The 19,571-nt window shown below is 41.4% G+C and overlaps 1 protein-coding gene across 1 annotated transcript in view; it reads left to right on the top strand.

Annotated features, from left to right (window-relative positions):
- Window positions 1-2,986: 2,986 nt before the first annotated feature.
- zdhhc9 (zinc finger DHHC-type palmitoyltransferase 9) overlaps window positions 2,987-19,571 on the top strand; it is a 105,651-nt gene continuing 89,066 nt past the window's right edge. Inside the window, exon 1 of the mRNA XM_060832264.1 lies at window positions 2,987-3,410. Coding sequence (XP_060688247.1) covers window positions 3,253-3,410 — 158 coding nt within the window. The 5' untranslated portion in view covers window positions 2,987-3,252. The remainder of the gene's footprint in view (window positions 3,411-19,571) is intronic.

Below are 19,571 nucleotides of genomic sequence, written 5' to 3' on the forward strand. Positions count from 1 at the left end.
AAAATGCCCAGGAATACCCTGTTTACAAAAAGCAAGTTAAATCCAGTAGGACTAATTGTTTCCTTAACAAGTTTCTTTATCAAAGATGCTAAATGGTAGAGAGGAGAAGTATATGTTAACGGGAAAAGCTTATAACAGAAAATTGATTAGCTCTGCTGAGACTAAACCTATGCAATAAGCATTGTTTTTGTGTGTGTGTGTGGTGTAGCTGGTGGGATGATCTAAAGGGAGGACAGAATTCATGTCTGAAGTTGTTGAACTCAGTAATGAGGTATGAAGGTTGTAAAATGCCTAAGCAGAAAATGAATGGCAGAAAATTAGGATTGTCAGTGGAGCTTGCACTGTGCTGTATTTACGTGATTTGGAATCTTCATTAATTTATATGGCCCCATACTTTGCAGAAAGGAAGAATAAGGACATACTCCACACCTATTTCACCTCAACAAATTTGGTGACAGCAATTCAATTGTTATTTCGCAGGGTAATTCCATGACTATATGAGTCTGCCTGATTTAAAATTTAATCAAAATTTAATCACTGTTAGCAGTGTTAGTGGGTTCATTGTCCTTGGCAAGGTCTCTACTAATATCACAGTCAACTTGTCAACAGTTTGCTCTCTCCTATTAATATTCGTTTTCCACTTGAATTTCTGTTTCTGCAAAATACCCTGAAGAGTACCAAGATGAAAAGCTTTAACAAAATGTAATTTTTCAGCTCTACTCTAGTCTGTCTTATTGTTTAATTACACTATAATGTGAGCACAAACCGACTGTTTTGGTATATACAGTATACCTAGTGTAAATGGGAGAGTTTTTTGTAGACTAGTGCATGTTGATTTATTCATTTCTTCTTCTATATTTGGATTTTTAAAAATGTCTCTAAATAGAAAGAAATCTGCTGCTATTGCTGACAATAGTCTGCTTGTCATTTTAAAAATTGCTCTAACAGTATTTTGTACTCCTGCAAAGTGTTAAGAACATTGTAACCACTGTGTGGAATCATTGCTCAGAATTTGCGTTAACTACTAATGACTTGCATATGACTCGAGACAATATCATGTTTTTTTTGTAATTGAGAGGACATATAATCTTGATCTTTTAAAATGCTATGAAGAATGGTTAACTTGGATGTATTCAAATTTTTAAATTGGACTGAGTGTGCAGTTAGAGGATGTGTCGAAAATCAATTAAGCTTAACTCAGCTTTCAGATTGGACTGCTTTTTGTCCAGTGGTGCTATATGAACGGACATTTTTTTTGGGGGGGAGGGGGCGGTGAGTCCAAGATGATCAAATACCAAATACTAATTTGGCCAATTAAATATTTTATCTTAATTAGAATATAATTTCCAACCCACTAGTTTTCTTTAATTTAACAACAGATTGATTGTGAAAGCAAGACTTACTTGGAAACGATGTACAGATAATTAAACAATTTGAAATACCACGCCAGCAGGTTATAGTCCAACAGGTTTATTTGAAATTACAAACTTTCAGAAGTCGGCTCCTTCCTCAGGCCTGAAAAAGGAGCTGAGCTCCTAAAGCTTGCAATCTCAAATAAATCTGTTGGACCATAACCTGGTGTTGTTTGATTTTTGACTTTAGAAATACAAAAGTATAAAAATCAATCTTTCTCATACCCCAACATATGCGCTTCCTTTCACATCAGGAAAGAAAAGGTGGAGAAAACTGATTTCCTTTATGCAAAGATTCACTATGTGAAATGCTGGTTAGTTCTTGAAGCCAAAAAATAAGATGTGGATTATTCAAATAGTTAGCAGTCTGGCATTCTGACACATAGAAAGAGGTGTCACCAAACACAAGAACTTATCTCTGGGATGTTTGCAAAAACCAAGTTCCCTGGGAAGCACAGAATCAACGATTCTTCTGGTTACTCTTCAACAGGACAACTCAATTTCGCACTGGATTCACTTTTTTTACAGTAACAGTAAAGGTTGCTAATCACCAAATACCATAAGTAATATATAGCTAATGCAGAAACTGAAATATGAAATTTTAACCCAGGGAAGTGCTCTTTATTTAGCAAGACATGACTACCAAGAAATATCTTACAGTCTTTCATTGTCCTTTCATTGATCTCTAAACAAAATCCAGATATCCTTCAAATCCAAGTTCACAAAACATATTTAATATGAAATCATTACAAGAGTGGAGAAAAATAAAGATTGGATTGAGGGAAAAGAGCTTTAAAACTTATATTTCACATATTTAAAATATTCAACAATAAAAATCCCGAGAAATGAAACTCTACAATGCTAAAGTAGTTAATTGACTGTAGTCAACAAACCTATTGTTTGAAAAATTCTGATGGCTATTCTAGTCTTAATTAGATATGCAAACCTGAAATAGCTTCACAAAAAGCAGGCTCCTTACGTCAGTGGAGAGCAGCTTTAACTTTCTGTGGCGAGTATCTACTGCACAAATTCATTTTTACGCCGTTCTACGTAGCTCACTGTTCAACTAAACAGACACTGTTTTCAGAAAGATAACAGCATGATGTCTCTGTGACATCAAGTTTTGGATTTCCATATTGAATCACATATTTATATTTGCCATTAGTTGCCGAAACATTTACGCATCATTGAGATTTTGGTGGGGAGGTGGGGGAGTGTAGGACGATATTCAGCGCAATTGTTGTGATCATGGATTGAGACACTGATTTTAATAGATTTAATACTTCCACTGAAACAATGTAAAAATTTCCATCCCAAAAATGCCCTTGATGATTGGCTAATAATATCTGCAAAGACAAGCCTCTATTCTGACCTGATGCTCTTTCGAAACCTGGTTAAATATACGGTGTAGCAGTGACTCACAGCAGCCTCTGTGACTCTCGGGTAAAGATGGTGCGAATGAATGGGTCGCTTCAAGCTGTAGGTGCGCGCTCGCGTGTGCAGGCGCGCCCCCACGGGAACCAGCAGGTGAGCGGGGGCGCGCACGGGCTGTCTCACAAAGTGGAGCTGGGAAAGGGCGTGGCTGATAGCATTGGCTGAGTCTCAGAGATGGAGCAGCGTACGGAGAGGTAGTGCTGAATCTGCTTGAATATAGGAGCCGGCAGAAGCAAGAAAACAGGGGACTGCATACCCAGGGAACAAAGGCAAAGAGCAGTCCGCTGGGGGATATGCTGTCATCGATCTGAGACTTTTGTTTAAAGACTTTAATACATTTGATTGAGGTTTTTTTTTAAAAAAGAGATTTTTCACTGGAAAGAGTTACCGAAAGGAATACAAAGCCATGAAGAGCGAGAAAAAGCCAACGCGGAAATGGCAGAAGCTGCCAGGGAGAAACACGTTCTGTTGCGATGGTCGGATCATGATGGCTCGACAGAAAGGAGTTTTTTACCTTACCGTCTTTCTCATCGTGGGAACCAGCGCGTTGTTTTTCGGCTTTGAGTGAGTAACAATGACAAGAATGTAGAATTGTGTTTTGAGAGAGATGCGAGGACTGTAAGGACCTGGACTTGTAAAACTGGCGAAAATCACATCTAAGCAGAAAATCCTTGTGTTTGAGGGGCCATAAAGCTTTCGCGGCGCAGCTTGGATTTCTATTTAACACCTTTTTTTTTGGCGTACAGCTTGCAACTGATTTTCATGAATTTTAAATCGTGGTATGTGAAATCGAAACATCCTCTGTCCACTACTTTTGTTAGCCACCTGCCAAATCTTAGCTTTTTGAATGCAAGTCGCGCTATTTTGTAGAGGGAGAAAAATCTCGCTATTATTTGTTTGTTTCAAGTTTGAGCTAATTATTCTCCATAAAATCTCACTTGTGAGCGCAGTGACCTTGACAACTATGGTGTCTTTTTTTTTAAACGTTTGGATCCTTTTTAGATTCTGCAGTAGTAATCATTTTGCAAATTATTATTTTGGTCAACGAAATACACTGCTTCAAAGGTGACAGTTCCTGTGGATTGGGAATGGAGCCCAGCAGGACATCTCGAGTAAATGTCATCGTGGTGACGTTCGCGGTGAAATGATGCGTTTTAATTTGATTTCCTTGATGCTGTTGTATCTGGTTAATGTGAACAAGATAGCCTGCCGAATAATTGCATTTGCAGCGTTCAATTTAAGGTAGTTATCTTGGTTGGAATACTTTGTTTAAAAAAAATTCCTCCTTTTTTTTGTTCCTTTTTTTTAGTTTTTAAGATATTTTAAAAGTTTCAGAACTACTTTGTGGTAGCATAAACGATGGTGCTCTGACAAGTCCTCAATTTATTTTCTGCCTTTTATCCTAGTGAATCTCTAGGTAAAAAGTGGCTACCTTATTATTCTGGCTGTAGAATAAGGAATATTAGCCAGGTTTCTCTGGCTGCAGAGCAGTTTGTGGGAACTGTGTGCTGAGCTGCCCTTGTCCTCCATTGACAAAGCAGGGTATTTTTGTGTCTTCAGGACTAGAAGAATTCGCCTTTTAATGCATTAGACACTTGTTTATTCATTTGGAGGCTCACTGAAGATGTTGAAAATGTGTTGCTGGTTAAAGAGTCGCAGGTGAGGCAGCATCCAAGGAACAGGAAATTCGACGTTTCGGGCATAAGCCCTTCATCAGACCTCACTTTTTCTTCACTGAAGATGTTACCTAGTATGGTGATGAAACGTCTGAAAGCGAACCTTCCAGCTCAGCGAGCAAACCTACATCCACACTTGTTTATGTTTGGGGAATGTCTAGTTTCTGCAAATCTACATCTCTTTTTTAGGAAGGGGAGAAGGGTATAGACTTTTTTTAAAAAATGCTTGTGAATTCAGAAAATGCAATAGGGTCTTAGGTTGGACTAAATTGTTCTGTTCCTCATTTTACAGTTACCAGATAGTTGTGTATGTAAATGCAAGTTATAAATTTCTTGCCTTCAGGTGTTTACTTAAATTCACAGCATTTGACTGTTTTCTAAACAAAAATATTTATATTGTAGGACACTAGAATTGCTTATTATAATGTTACCTGTTTTCAACAAATATATTACAAAATGTGTTACAAACATTTTGACTTAAACTGTACTAACTTCAACTGATCTTAACAACATGATCCATTTTCAGCTGACTGAACAGAATTGTATCAATCTTAGTATTGACAATAGACAACCATGTCAGGCATCTGGCCTGAGGGCACAATATTTATAATTGACAATGACAGTGCTGTAGAGACACTCTTCTTCATGTGCTGTGATTCATGTTTTTGAGGGTCATCAGTACAGTTTTAATACATGGAATAGACATTGTAATTAGAAATGCCTTGCCCTTTCATAGTGTATTCAGCTTTTCAACTCTGATCTGCAATTCACTATGATCATGTCTCCTCTATTTGTTTTTAATTCCTATACCCTTTCTTTTGATGCCTTGCCTAACAGGTTTCCATCATCTTCCTTCAAAAATATTAAATTACCCTATCTATGCCACCGTCAGAGGTAGAGTTCCCAAGTTGTGCGATGTTTAAAACTTCTCCTCAACTAATTCTTTCTTTCTAAATGGACTCACCAGAAATACAGCTTAGTGTACAGTTTTTGGGGTGGTGTTAGTTCTTCTTTCTGTAGTCTCCATGTAGTCCCTTTGGTATTGCTATTCAGATTAATGTTGGTTAAGCTAATTTCCATTGGTATGTTTCCTTAAATTCACTTGTTTGTATCTGTAAACTGCACTTTAACAGGACATTGGTCAGGCCACTGTTGGAATATTGCATGCAATTCTGGTCTCCTTCCTACCAGAAAGATGTTGTGAAACTTGAAAGGGTTCAGAAAAGATTTACAAGGATGTTGCCAAGGTTGGAGGATTTCAGCTATTGGGAGAGGCTGAACAGGCTGGGGCTGTTTTCCCTGGAGGCTGAGGGGTGACCTTCTGGAGGTTTACGAAAGTGAGGGGCATGGATAGGGTAAATAGACAAAGTCTCTTCCTTGGAGTTGGGGAGTCCAGAACTAGAGGGCATAGGTTTAGGGTGAAAGGGGAAAGATATAAAAGAGACTTATGGAGCAACTTTTTCACACAGAGGATGGTACGTGTATGGAATGAGCTGCCAGAGGAAATGGTGGAGGCTGGTACAATTGCAACAATTAAGAGGCATTTGGATGGGTATATGAATAGGAAGGGTTTGGAGGGATATGGGCTGGGTGTTGGCAGGTGGGGCTAGATTGGGTTGGCATGGACGGGTTGGACCAAAGGGTCTGTTTCCATGCTGTACATCTCTGATTCTATGACTCTAAGTTTGAAGTAACATTGTGACTGTTGATTAGAATTGAGGCTGTATGTATAGGTAAAATAAACACAGGTTTGGTGTTCCACCTCTTTTAAATTATCTTGGAATGTTAATGAGACAGCTTGTGTATTTTGGAGCTCAAAAATTGTCCCTGAGCACAACTTCAAATTCTCTATTCAATGTTAAAATTCTTCTTTACAATAAAAGTGCCAGATCCTGTCATCAAAGCTCTGTTTTCTGTGTTAGTCTCTGGTTTCGTATGTTGGAATCAAAAAGTGTTTCTGGAAAAGCATAGCCAGTCAGGTAGCATCTGAGGAGCAGGAGAGTTGACAATTTTGAGCAAAAGCTCTTCCTCAGGAATGTGGGTCATCTGTCTGTACTAAGTTCTAATAGCATCCTGACCTCAAACTTGTCCAATCCTCACCCTCCTTTTCAATTCATTCCAGCTTGCTGTTGAAATCATGTAGATGCTCTATATAATTGTTTTAATATGTAGCTTCTCTTGTTTACACCCTACCTCTAGCCAATGTTGTATTGATTTAGTCTTCGTGTATTGCAGCTTTACTACCTCAAACCAAAAGCCTTTTCAAAACCATGAAATTTGACCGTAATATTTCTTTTTGCATGTGTCATCTGATTTTCTGTAAAATATTTATTTCCCTGTTTTGGGAGCTGCTTTGTAAGTGTAAGTTGCCTTTTTTTTTGTCCTACTTCCCTATGCCATCTTTCTGGGTCCCTTGAAATTACCTGTAACAAGCATTTTGTTGCAATATCTCACAGCTCAAGAGAATAGGTAAACTGAGAAAATGAAACCTACTTACTCTAGAGCAGTTAGTGTGTTGAAATGTTTTTAAAAAACCTTTTAAAAGCAGTGCAGCATATTAAAATTTTTTGTCTATCTATGTGCTTTACTCTTTCAGATTATAAGATGTTTTTAATTCTGGGATCTAATTGGAATACAATTGAGTGCCTGAAGTGTGGTAATTCACAAGTTCTATAACTTCATGTGCATAGAAGTTATGAACTGTGAAACAGCACATTTAGAAGATTTAATAATCCAATTTATTGGATCAGGTTTGCATAGAATATGTTGTCAACTCGGGGGATGTTTACACTGAGTTAAAGCTGGAGAATATAATTAGACTAAATGGGAAGTGATGAGGTATGTGAGAGATCTTGTGCTTTGTTAGGAATGCTTGCACTAGAATTTCTAAGTAATTTTTTTCCTTGTATCCAAGCACTTTTCTATGAATATCTGCTTTGTGTTCAGAGTTATTGCCATATTACACAATGTTTTCTTTGATAATCAAGGGACATAATGTGTGACATCAAATATTATTTGCAATAGAGAACAATGAGTCAGGGTCCAAATAATGGCCTGTAGAATATAGGTACAGAACTTTCGCTCATTGCACTCGGGTTTAGAGTGCACAAAGTACTAACTTTTAATCACTGACCAACAGTCATGTTGCTTTGAGACTTTTATTTGGGATGTGGGCATCCACAGTGGTTGTTGCCAATCCCTAATTCACCCTTGAATTGAATAGTTTGTTAAGAATTTTCAAGAATCGTTCAGAGTAAGCCATGCTACTATGGATTTGGTGTCACCAACCAGGCGAGGGAAGGTTGGCAGAATTTAAGCCTCTCAAAATGGAGGCATCCTATCTCCAACTTCAAAGTTACAAAAAATAACTCCTTTTATGAGGAAGGTGATTCTAACTGCAATTACATTTTGAGGGTAGGTAGGCAGGGAGGGCTTAAAAGCTTACTTGAAATACTGGTTCCCCCGGTGTGCATCTCCTAGACCTCTGTTAGAGGTTGTGTCTGAGCTGACTATCTGCGTGGTAGCTTTCCCCATGCATTTGTTCTCCCTTCTGATAATTAACCATGGTTTTTTTTCCCTGTCTCTGTCTACCCTAATGAGTCTCCTCAGAATTTTGAGTTTTAATGAGCTTGCCTCTTCTTGTCTTTTGAACTCCTTTTTATTTTGTCTCAACAAACATCTCTTTCATCCCAAGAATCAACTTTGGAATTGCCTGAGAACTGCCTCCAAGGTGAAGCATGTCATCCCCTTAAATGAGATGACCAAACCTGTATCCAGATATAGTCTTGTTAGCACCATGTATAGTTGTCCTATATCTATATTCAATCCCCTTGCAGTAATGGCTAACAATCCGTTTGTCATCTTAATTATTTGCTGTACCTGTATACAAACGTTGAGTTCTGTGGTGTCTCTATATTTAAATATCTTACATTTCTATTCTGACACAAGTGAAAGGTCTTGCATTTTCCCATATTATACAGGCACTCCATTTATCAATTTTTTTTTGCCCATTCACTTAAACTATCTATAACACTTCATTTTTTTTTATTGCATTCCCCTCAAACTTTCTGACCTATCTCTGTATTATCTAGAAATTTAGCTGCAATGCAGTCAAGTTCATCAAGTAAAGATCCACAAGCCTAACCGTCCTGGCCGACCCATTGTCTCAGCCTGCTCCTGCCCCACTGAAATCATCTCTACCTACCTCGGTACTGTCCGATTTTCCCCCCCCTAGTCCAGGTACTCCCCACATACGTTCGAGAAACCGCCCATGCCTCCACCTCCTCCAAGACTTCCGTTTCCCCGCCCACCCCAACGCCTCATTTTTACCATGGATATCCAATCCCTCTACACCTCCATCTGCCATGACCAGGGCCTCCAAGCCCTCCATTTCTTCCTCTCCCAACGTCCCCAACAGTACCCTTCCACCGACCCTCTTGTTCGTTTGGCCGAACTGGTCCTTACCCTTTAACAATTTCTCATTCTAATCCTCCCACTTCCTGCAGACCAAAGGGGTAGCCATGGGCACTCGTATGAGCCCCAGCTATGCCTGTCTCTTTCTTGGCTACGTAGAACAGTCCATCTTCTGTAGTTACACCGGCACCACTCCCCACCTCTTCCTCCGCTACATTGATGACTGCATTGGCACCACCACGTGTTCCCGCGAGGTGGTTGAGCAATTCATCAACTTCACCAACACATTCCACCCTGACCTTAAATTTACTTGGACCATCTCTGACACCTCCCTCCCCTTCCTGGACACCTCCATCTCCATTAATAACGACTGACTTGACACCGACATTTTTTACAAACCCACCGACTCCTACAGCTACCTGGATTATACCTCTTCCCACCCTATCCTGCAAAAATGCCATCCCGTATTCCCAATTCCTCCCCCTCTGCCTTATCTGCTCCCAGGAGGACCAGTTCCACCACAGAACACACCGGATGGCCTCCTTTGTTAGAGACCTCAATTTCCCTTCCCACGTGGTTAAAGATGCCCTCCAATGCATCTCGTCCACATCCCGCACATCCGCCCTTGGACCCCACCCTCCAACCGTAACAAGGACAGAAACCCCTGGTGCTCACCTTCCACCCTAACAACCTTCGCATAAACCAAATCATCCAACGACATTTCTGCCACCTCCAAACAGCCCCCCCCCACCAGGAATATATTTCCCTCCCCACCCCATTCCACCTTCTGCAAAGACCGTTCCCTCCGTGACTACCTGGTCAGGTCCACGACCTCCAACAACCCTCCCTCCTGTCCTGGCACCTTCCCCTGCCACCGCAGGAATCGCAAAACCTGTGCCCACGCTTCCTCCCTCACCTCCATCCAAGGCCCCGAAGAAGCCTTCCACATCCATCAAAGTTTTATCTGCACATCCACCAATATCATTTATTGTATCTGTTGCTCCCAATGCGGTCTCGGTCTCCTCTACATTGGGGAGACTGGACTGCCACCTCCAAAAAAACACCACCACCAGGGATATATTTCCCTCCCCACCCCTTTCCACCTTCCACAAAGACTGTTCCCTTCGTGACCAACTGGTCAGGTCCACGCCCCCTACAACCCACCCTCCCATCCTTGCATTTTCTCCTGCCATTGCAGGAACTGTAAAACCTGTGCCCACACCACCTCCCTCGCCTCTATCCCAGGCCCTAAAGGAGCCTTCCACATCCATCAAAGTTTTATCTGCAGATCCACCAATATCATTTATTGTATCCGTTGCTCCCGATGCGGTCTCCTCTACATTGGGGAGACCGGACGCTTCCTAGCAGAGCGCTTTAGGGAACATCTCCAGGACACTCACACCACCCTGTGGCCCAAAATTTCAACTCTCCCTCCCAGTCTGCTGAGGACATAGAGATCCTGGGCCTCCTTCACCACTGCTCCCCCATCACCAGACGCCTGGAGGAAGAATGCCTCATCTTCCGCCTCGGAACACTTCAACCCCAAGGCATCAATGTGGACTTCACCAGTTTCCTCATTTCCCCTTCCCCCACCTCACCCTAGTTCCAAACTTCCAGCTCCGCACTCTCCATGACTTGTCCGGACTTGTCCTACCTACCTAGCTCCTTTTCCACCCTCCTCTCTGACCTATCACCTTCATTCCCACCCCCACTCACCTATTGTACTCCATGCTACTTTCTCCCCACCCCCACCCTCCTCTCATTTATCTCTCCACCCTTCTATTCCCTACTTTGTACTTAATGGTTATATTATGTTTTTCTCTCTCTCTCTCCCTGCCCCTCTCTATTTTTCTCTCTTGTCTCTTCTCTGTCTCTCCTCCCCTTTAGAACTGTGCTGTTAAATATTGTTTCTTTCTATGCTTTTGCTAAACAGCAGCACCATTCAACCATCTTTCTCCTTAAGCCTTAGTTTTGTTAACCAGTATTTTAATGATATGGACAACATCCACTGCATTCCCCACATTATTGTTCTATTTCATATGAACGGTTAAAGGCCATTTGGCCCATCAAGTCTGCATTGACCAAGATCATCCCTTCCAGACTCCGCATCCTAACCTATCCCTGCATTTACCCTGGCCAATCTACCTAACTTGCACATTGTTGGATTATGGGAGGAAACCAGAGCACCCAGAATAAACCCAGACAGATGTGTGGAGAACATGCAGACTCCATGCGGACAGTTGTCTCAGGCTGGAATTAAACCTAGGTCCCTCCTGCTGTGAGGCAGCAGTGCTAACCACTAAGTCACCATGCTGCTTGGTTTCTGTGCCTTCATCAAAAAAATTCATTTAGATTGGTTAAACATGCTCTGCCTTTTAGAAATCCCTGCTGACTTTCCTTAATCAAATCAATATGCACTTGGCAAGATTTGAGGCTTATGTTCCCAAATTTATTGCTTATATAAAATGATCCATTCCTGAATCTGACTGGTTTGTTACGAGAAATGCCTTCTGCATTTTTCTTCAATAAGTGTGTTGTGTTTGCCACATGCCAATCCTCTGGTTGACCACCATCAACATTGTCTTTTATTAAATCTAGGGAGGATTAGAACATCAGGGCAGTCTTTTCTCATTTTCTTAGCTACTGAAAAGCAAGCAATTCAGGCAAGAATTACCCTATCCAAGCATAGTCAACCCTTTCCACTACATTCTATTGATCAGTTTTTGTCCCCATGCTTTAACGCAACAATTCCAACAATATTTTATCATCCTCTTTGAACATTCAACACTCCTGTTAAATATTCTAAACTGTGGGTCGAAATGTACGTCATCTTTCCATGTCTAACGTTATGTGATGCTTCCTAACTGTTTGCTATTTACTTGCTGGTGGGAAAATTTAGATTACCTTTTTAATGCCAACTGCCATTCTGTTCACCATCTTTGCCAGATAATAGACAATAGGTGCAGGAGTAGGCCATTCTGCCCTTCGAGCCTGCACCACCATTCAATATGATCATGGCTGATCATCCTTAATCAGTATCCAGTTCCCGCCTTATCTCCATAACCCTTGATTCCACTATCTTTGAGAGCACTATCCAACTCTTTCTTATACGAATCCAGAGACTGGGCCTCCACTGCCCTCTGGGGCAGAGCATTCCACGCAGCCACCACTCTCTGGGTGAAGAAGTTTCTCCTCATCTCTGTCCTAAATGGTCTACCCAGTATTTTTAAGCTGTGTCCTCTGGTTCAGCACTCACCCATCAGAGGAAACATGTTTCCTGCCTCCAGAGTGTCCAATCCTTTCATAATCTTATATGTCTCAATCAGATCCCCTCTCAGTCTTCTAAACTCAAGGGTATACAAGCCCAGTCGCTCCAATCTTTCAGCGTAAGGTAGTCCCACCATTCCAGGAATTGATCTTGTGAACCTACGCTGCACTCCTTCAATAGCCAGAATGTTTTCCCCCAAATTTGGAGACCAGAACTGTTAGTTAGTCTAGCTTCCTGCTTGAGGAATTCATCTGACCTATATAACACAGCTTTTTATTTTATCATGTTTCTGTCTCCCTTGTCATCCAAGAAATCCTGCCTTTAGTTGCCACTTGCAATGTGTATTGAAACAGTTTTTTCCTTCAGTCACCTATTAATGTATTGTTTTTTTTTCTCTGTCAAAACTTTGGTTCTGTTTTTACCTCCCCCAGCAGCCCCCCCCCCCCCCGCCAAGCCATTCCTAATTGAGTGATTCTCTTTCAGACCTGGACCTAGGTTGCAATGCTCACTCTTATCTAGATGATCTCATACAAATATTTCCTTACTCATTCCATGGCATCAGATACAGCATTGTCTTCTTCCTAATGGGACTGAAATGTATTGATCAGGAAATTCACCTGACATTCCTCTTCTTGTCTTCCTTTTTCTAACATAATTATGCTGATAAGAATAAAAATATCTTCACATTGTAGTTCTTGCTCATCTGTATGATTTCCCTGCAGATTTGCCCTATTAACTGTTCCTTGATTATATCGATGCCCTCCGTACCATGTTCATACTTTCTATTTTCCCTCTGAACTCTAACCAATTGAATTCTATCCTTTTTTGTCTTGATCAAGTGTCCTTTTTTCAAAACACTACAATGTCTTCCTTAATCAATGCTGTTGCTGCACATCTACACTTTTCCCAACCAATTCTATTAAAACGTTTGAAAGCATGTGCCAAAGCAATATTGAGAAGAATAAAATTTATTAGATGATTTGAGTAATGCTAGCAAAGCCTGGATATGTTGCTTTTAAAGGCTGTGAATTCCCACTTTTAACTCACTGCAGTACATTCTTAGGGCTTTGGCTCTAGGATTTAGATCCAGCAACAGTGAAGCAGCAACATTATATTTCCACATGAAGCAGCTGCATGATTTGTGTGGATTTTGGGTGATGGTATCCTGTGCTTGTCCTTGTCATTAAGGTATTGTACTGGATAGGGTGCTGATCAAATATGCTGCTTTGTCCTGGATGGTCTTCAGATTATCTGAGCTGCATACGTCCAAGCAGATTTAAAAAAAACACTCCATTGCATTCCTGACTGCTGTTATACAAATGGTGAATGGGAATTGGAGATAGGAGAAGAACTAGAAGTGGAGGAATTCATACTGTCTGATCTAATTTCAACAACAGTGTTTGGACAGCTGGTTTATTTTTCTTTTCTGACCAGTGCCAATGCTGGTATATTGATTTGTGGGGAACTTGGGGACAGTTGCGTTATTGAATGTGATTGGAAAATGGTCATTGAGTAGGGTGGACATCAGCTAAATATTGTTGAGGTCTAGTTGCATTTAGGCGCTATTGGTTGGTCTGTTATTGGCAACATTTGTGAATGGTAGTGAATACTAATCATGTGTGAGCAGCATCCCTGTGACCTTTTTATGGTGGAGGAACAGCCATTGACGAAACCGCTGATGATGCTTAGGCCTTGGACATTTATCCTGAGGAACTGTTGCAGTGACATCCTGGATCTGATGTGGTTGTTGGGAATAACTAATTACCTTTTTTTCTAGTTATAAAACTAGCCAATGGCGAATTTTCCCATGGTTTCCTCATTGAATTAAATTTTACTGGGGCTTTTTAGTGCCACATTTGGTTAAATGCTGCTTTAGTATCAGTGGAGTCCCTTGCACTTGACCTTTTGAATTGCACTCATTTCCATTTGTGAACCAGGAGCAATGTGGCCCCGGTAGAACCTAACCTAAGTGAGTAGGTGCTATTTGATGGCTTGTCAGTTACAACTTCCACATTGATGGAATAGCCTGATGCATCTCCTATGGCTGGTTTTATTTTATTTTGGATAGGACATAACTGTCCAGTTCTCAACATTCACGTAGATGCTAATGTAGTAATACCGGAACAGTGAGATTTAAAAACTTTGGCTAGTTCTAGAGCTCTGTCTTTCTTTTCTGCACTATATTCCCAGATATACAGCTTTTATGTCTAGTGCTTTTGAGTGTTTCTTGAGATCTCAGACTAATTCATTGTTTTAAGACTGGTACGTAGGATGTCGATGGCCTCAGGAGGCTGAGATGTCATCTCATTGACTTGTCTGCCTTGTTTGCACTGATATTGTGGGTACCACCATCATTTGAGGATGGGAATGTTTCCATAGTCTCTTCATTCCTGTTAGTTGTTGAATTATACATACATAATCTTGATTAATGCAACATGATGACGCCAGACCTATGCTCCATTGGTCATGGGATCACTGTTTGGTTTATAGCATTCTGTAATGTTTAGCATCCATATTTTCCAGTATTGTGTTGTACTTTGCTAATTTGGTATCTCGCACTTGATGCAACTCCTGGCATTTTTCCTGCACTTCTGACGTTATGATGAAAGGAAGTGCATTCATAAAGGAGCTGAAAATGATCAGACCTAGTCTTTGAGGACTTTGCAGTAGGAACTCTGAATGTCTTGGATATAAAACAATTGGCCTGTAGCAACCACAAACATCTTGCTTTGTGCAATGTATGACTCCAACCAGTGGAGACATTGTCACCAATTTTTATTGGCTTTCTTGTTCTTCGGGCTTAAAGTCACACAGATCAAATGTTGCAGTGAGATTGGGAAATTGTAAGAAAGTTAAGGATCAGATGTTAAATATCAATTGGACTGCCATATCATTTAATAGTATCATGTGTTTACTGATTTTTTTTTATTTGTGTTGCTTATTAGTTTGTGGAATTACTCCCTTGCTTTATTTGAAGAACTTATGACTTGATTGTGTCAAAAGGCCTTTGGGTAATTGCTTGTGTCAATACCACACTTGCTATAACAAACTGTTCAATTGATGGTTGGTTGATTTGAGTTAGTTGATGTCGTGAGTGAGAAAGTATTGCCCATCAATTCTAGGCATTAAAGGATTTAAAACTAAGCCCTGGGCACTGAAAGGCCTTTAAGTGCCACATCAAAGCTTATTGTAAAAATAAAGCTTTTAACCTGAAGGGCAGACTTAGGTATGTGTATGAGAATGGCCAGCTAACAACGAATAGGCAAAAAATGAACTTGTTTTAAAATCTAGTGAAGGTGTAATGAATAGTGTCAGCCATACAGCATGGAAACAGACCCTTTGGTTCAACCAGTCCATGCCAACCATGCTCTCAAATTAAACTAGTTCCACTTGCCTGCACTTGGCTCATATCCCTTCAAACCTTTTCTATTCAAGTACTTACCCAAATGTCTCTTTAAATGCTGTAACTGGATCTACATGCACCACTTCCTCTCAAGTTCATTCCACACATGAACCACTCTGTTCTTTTTTTTGAAATGTTGCCCTTCCTGTTTCTTTTTTTTCCTCACCTTAATATGCCCCTAGTCTTGAAATCCCCCATGACAGGTGTCTTTTCCCTATGATTCACCTTTTATCTATACCCCCTCATGATTTTATAAACCTCTGCAAAGCCGCCCCCAACCTCCTGTGCTCCAGTTAAAAAAGGCTGTAGTTTATCCAGCCTCTCCTTGTAACTCAAACCCTCCATTCCTGGCAACATCCTGATAAATCTCTTGTGAACCCTTTTCCAGTTTAATAATATCTTTCCAAGAACAGGGATCAGATCTGAGGCCTCAAATGTTTTAAGATTTTGTTGCTTAATTTGCTGATGAGACTAAGTTAGGCAGGAAACTAAGTTGTGAAGAATGCCTAAAGGAATCTACAAAAAAGCAGAATAGATTGAGTGAGTGAAGATCTGGTAAAAGGAGTGGATTGTGGGGATTGTGAAATTGTTCCAATCCAAGGATAAAAGAAATCAAATCTATTACCCTTTTAATGGTGAGGGACCTGGGTGTTCTATGGAATGAATTACAAAAGGCTGTATGCAGGTACGGCAAGCAATTAGGAAAGATAATGGAATGCCTTAAGAGAAAAGGCTAGACATGCTGTAGTTTGCTGGAGTTGAGAAGAATAAGTGGTGTCTTGATTGAAATTTACTAGAACCTGTCAGAACCTGACCGGTTCTATGTGAAAAGGATATTTTCTGTTGTGGGAGAATCTACAACTAGTGGTCATTTTTCTTAAAGGCTGATGTGCTCCAAAGTTAACCAACTTGGTATGTGTTTGTACTTATGACTTTGCCTGTAACATTTTTTTGGGTCATAAACAAAGCTTCAGATTAGTAATAATGTGATCTCCTATTATGGGTTCTGGAAATAGGAAGATTTTTTTGTCATGGTAGCTGTCCATATTCTGTATGGGTGGTTGCTTTACCCGAAAGACTACTTAGGTAGTGTGTCCCACTTGTCTTCGTCCTCATCATCCTAAAAAGACGTTCTTTGCGCTGAGTCTGTAAAGGTCACTGGTGTTTTTTTTCCATGGTTTTTTTGGCAATTCAGAACAATGGGAATGGATATTAGGGCAGTTGCATGCTCCTCCTGTGGGATGTGGGAGGTAAGGGTCACCATTAGTGTCCTCACTGACTTCATCTGCGGGAACTCCAGCTCTAAGGAGGCGTGGGTTCGCATCCCACCACTGCCATCCGTGCAAGTCGCCTTGTGCGCTTCAGTGTGTTAAGCATTTATGCTCAACGCAGCAGGCTCGGTTTGCTTTAAATGAGTGGCACAGTGGTTAGCACTGCTGCCTCACAGTGCCAGAGACCTGGGTTCAATTCCCACCTTGGGCAACACTCTGTGTGGAGTTTGCACATTCTCCCCATGTCTGCATGGATTTCCTCCGGGTACTCCGGTTTTTTCCCACTGTCCAAAAATGTGCAGGTTAGGTGAGTTGGCCATGCTAAATTGCCCATTGTATTAGGTGTAGGGGAATGGGTCCCTCTTCGGAGGGTCGGTGTGGACTTGTTGGGCTGAAGGGCCTGTTTCCACACTGGAGGTAATCTTATCTTTTTAAAAAAAAAACACCCAGCTCCAGCTCCTTGGAAACAGTGTTAGGGAACTGGAGCTGGAGCTCCAGCTGGATGAACTTTAGATCATTCGGGAGGCAGAGGGGGTTATTGAGAGGAGTTGGAGGTAGTCTCACCTCAGGTACAGGAAAAGGGTAGATGGGTTACAGTCAGGGGATGGAAAGGGAACAGGCAGACGGTGCAGAGATCCCCGTGTCCATTCCCCCCAATAAGTATCCCATTATGGATATGGATCAGGGGAGGGGGAATAACCTACCAGGGGAAAGCTTTAGGTTGGCCAGATCTCTGGCACTGAGCCTGGCTCTGTGGCTCAGCAGGGAAGGGTGGAGAATAGGAAAACACTCATGGTAAGAGACTCAGTTAGGGAAATGGACAGAAGATGAGGAGATTTACTAGGATGTTGCCTGGTATGGAACGAACGTCTTACGAGGAAAGGCTGAGGACCTTGAGGCTGTTCTTGTTAGAGAGAAGAAGGTTGAGAGGTGACTTAATAGAGACATACAAGATAATCAGAGGGTTAGATAGGGTGGACAGGGAGAGCCTTTTTCCAAGTATGGAGACGGCAAACATGAGGGGACACAACTTTAAAGTGAGGGGAGATGGGTATAAGACAGATGTCAGAGGTAGTTTCTTTATTCAGCGTAGTAAGGGTATGGAATGCTTTGCCTGCAACAGTAGTAGATTCGCCAAGTTTAAGTGCATTTAAGTCGTCATTGGACAGGCATGTGGACGCACATGGAATTGTGTAGGTGGGATGGGCTTCAGATTAGTATGACAGGGCGGCGCAACATCGAGGGCCAAAGGGTCTGTACTGTGCTGTAATGTTCTATTGTGTGGTCATGAATGGGACTTCTGGAAGTTATGTTGCCTCCCAGGTGCCAGGGTCTGGGATGAGTTTGCTGCACCTCTGGAGATGATCTTTGCATCCTCACTCTCCATGGGAATAATACTGGCTGATTGGAGGGAGGTGAATGTTGTTCCTCCATTCAAGAAATGGAATAGGGAAATCCCTGGGAATTACAGACCAGTCAGCCTAATGTCTGTGGTAAGTAAGGTACTGGAAAGGATGCTGGGAGATAGGAAATCATAACTATTTGGAAAAACATAGTTTGCTTAAAGATAGTCAGCATGGCTTTGAGGGGCAGGTCATGCCTCGCAAGCCTTATTGAGTTCTTTCAGGATGTGATGAGACAAGTTGACTAAGGTCAAGCAGTGGATGTGGTGTATGTGGATTTCGGTAAGGCATTTGATAAGGTTCCACGTGGTATGCTCATTAAGAAAGTTAGGAGGTATGAGATATAGAATTGGTTGGTTGAAAGAAGACAGCAAGTGGTAGTGGATGGAAAGTATTCTGCCTGGAGGTCAGTGACCAATAGTATAACGCAGGAATCTGTTCTTGGGCCTCGGCTGTTTGTAGTTTTTATAAATAATGTGGATGAGGAAGTGGAAAGGTGGGTTATAAGTTTGCTGATGATACTGAGGTCGGTGGTGTTGTAGATAGTGTCAAGGGCTGTTGCAGGCTACAACAAGACATTGATAGAACAAGAGTTGGGTGCAGAAGTGGCAGATGGAGTTCAACCTAGATAAATGTGAAGTGATTCATTTTTAGGAAGGTTGAATTGGAATACTGAATACAGGGTTAAAGACAGGATTCTTGGCAATGTGGAGGAACAATGGGATCTTGGGCTCCACAGAAATCCCTCAAAGTTCCCACCCATGCTGATAAGAGGGTGTATGGTGTTTTAGCTTTAATTTAGTAGGGGGATTGAACTTATGAGCCACGAGGTTTTGCTGCAGCTCTATAAAACTGTGGTTAGACCACACTTGGAATATTGTGTCCAGTTCTGGTTGCCTCATTATAGGAAGTGTAGATGCTTTAAAGAGGTGCAGAGGAGATTCGGGATGCTGCCTGGATTGGTGGGTATGACTTAAGAGAGACTGGGTGAGCTAGGGCTTTTCGCACTGGAGAGAAGGAGGAAGAGAGGTGACTTGATAGAGGTCTACAAGGTAATGAGAGGCATAGATAGAGTAGATAGCCAGAGACTTTTCCTTAGGGCAGAAATGGATATCATGAGGGATCATAATTTTAAAGTGATTGGAGGAAGGTTTTCGAGGAGATGTCAGAGGTAGGTTCTTTACACAGAGTGGTGGGTGTGTGGTTTGTTCTGCCAGTGGTGATAGTAGACTGAGACATTAGGGACACTTAAGCGACTGCTGGACAAACATATGCATGGCAGTAAATGGAG

The sequence above is a fragment of the Hemiscyllium ocellatum genome, chromosome 11 (genome assembly GCF_020745735.1).
Source record: "Hemiscyllium ocellatum isolate sHemOce1 chromosome 11, sHemOce1.pat.X.cur, whole genome shotgun sequence".
NCBI lineage: Eukaryota > Metazoa > Chordata > Chondrichthyes > Orectolobiformes > Hemiscylliidae > Hemiscyllium > Hemiscyllium ocellatum.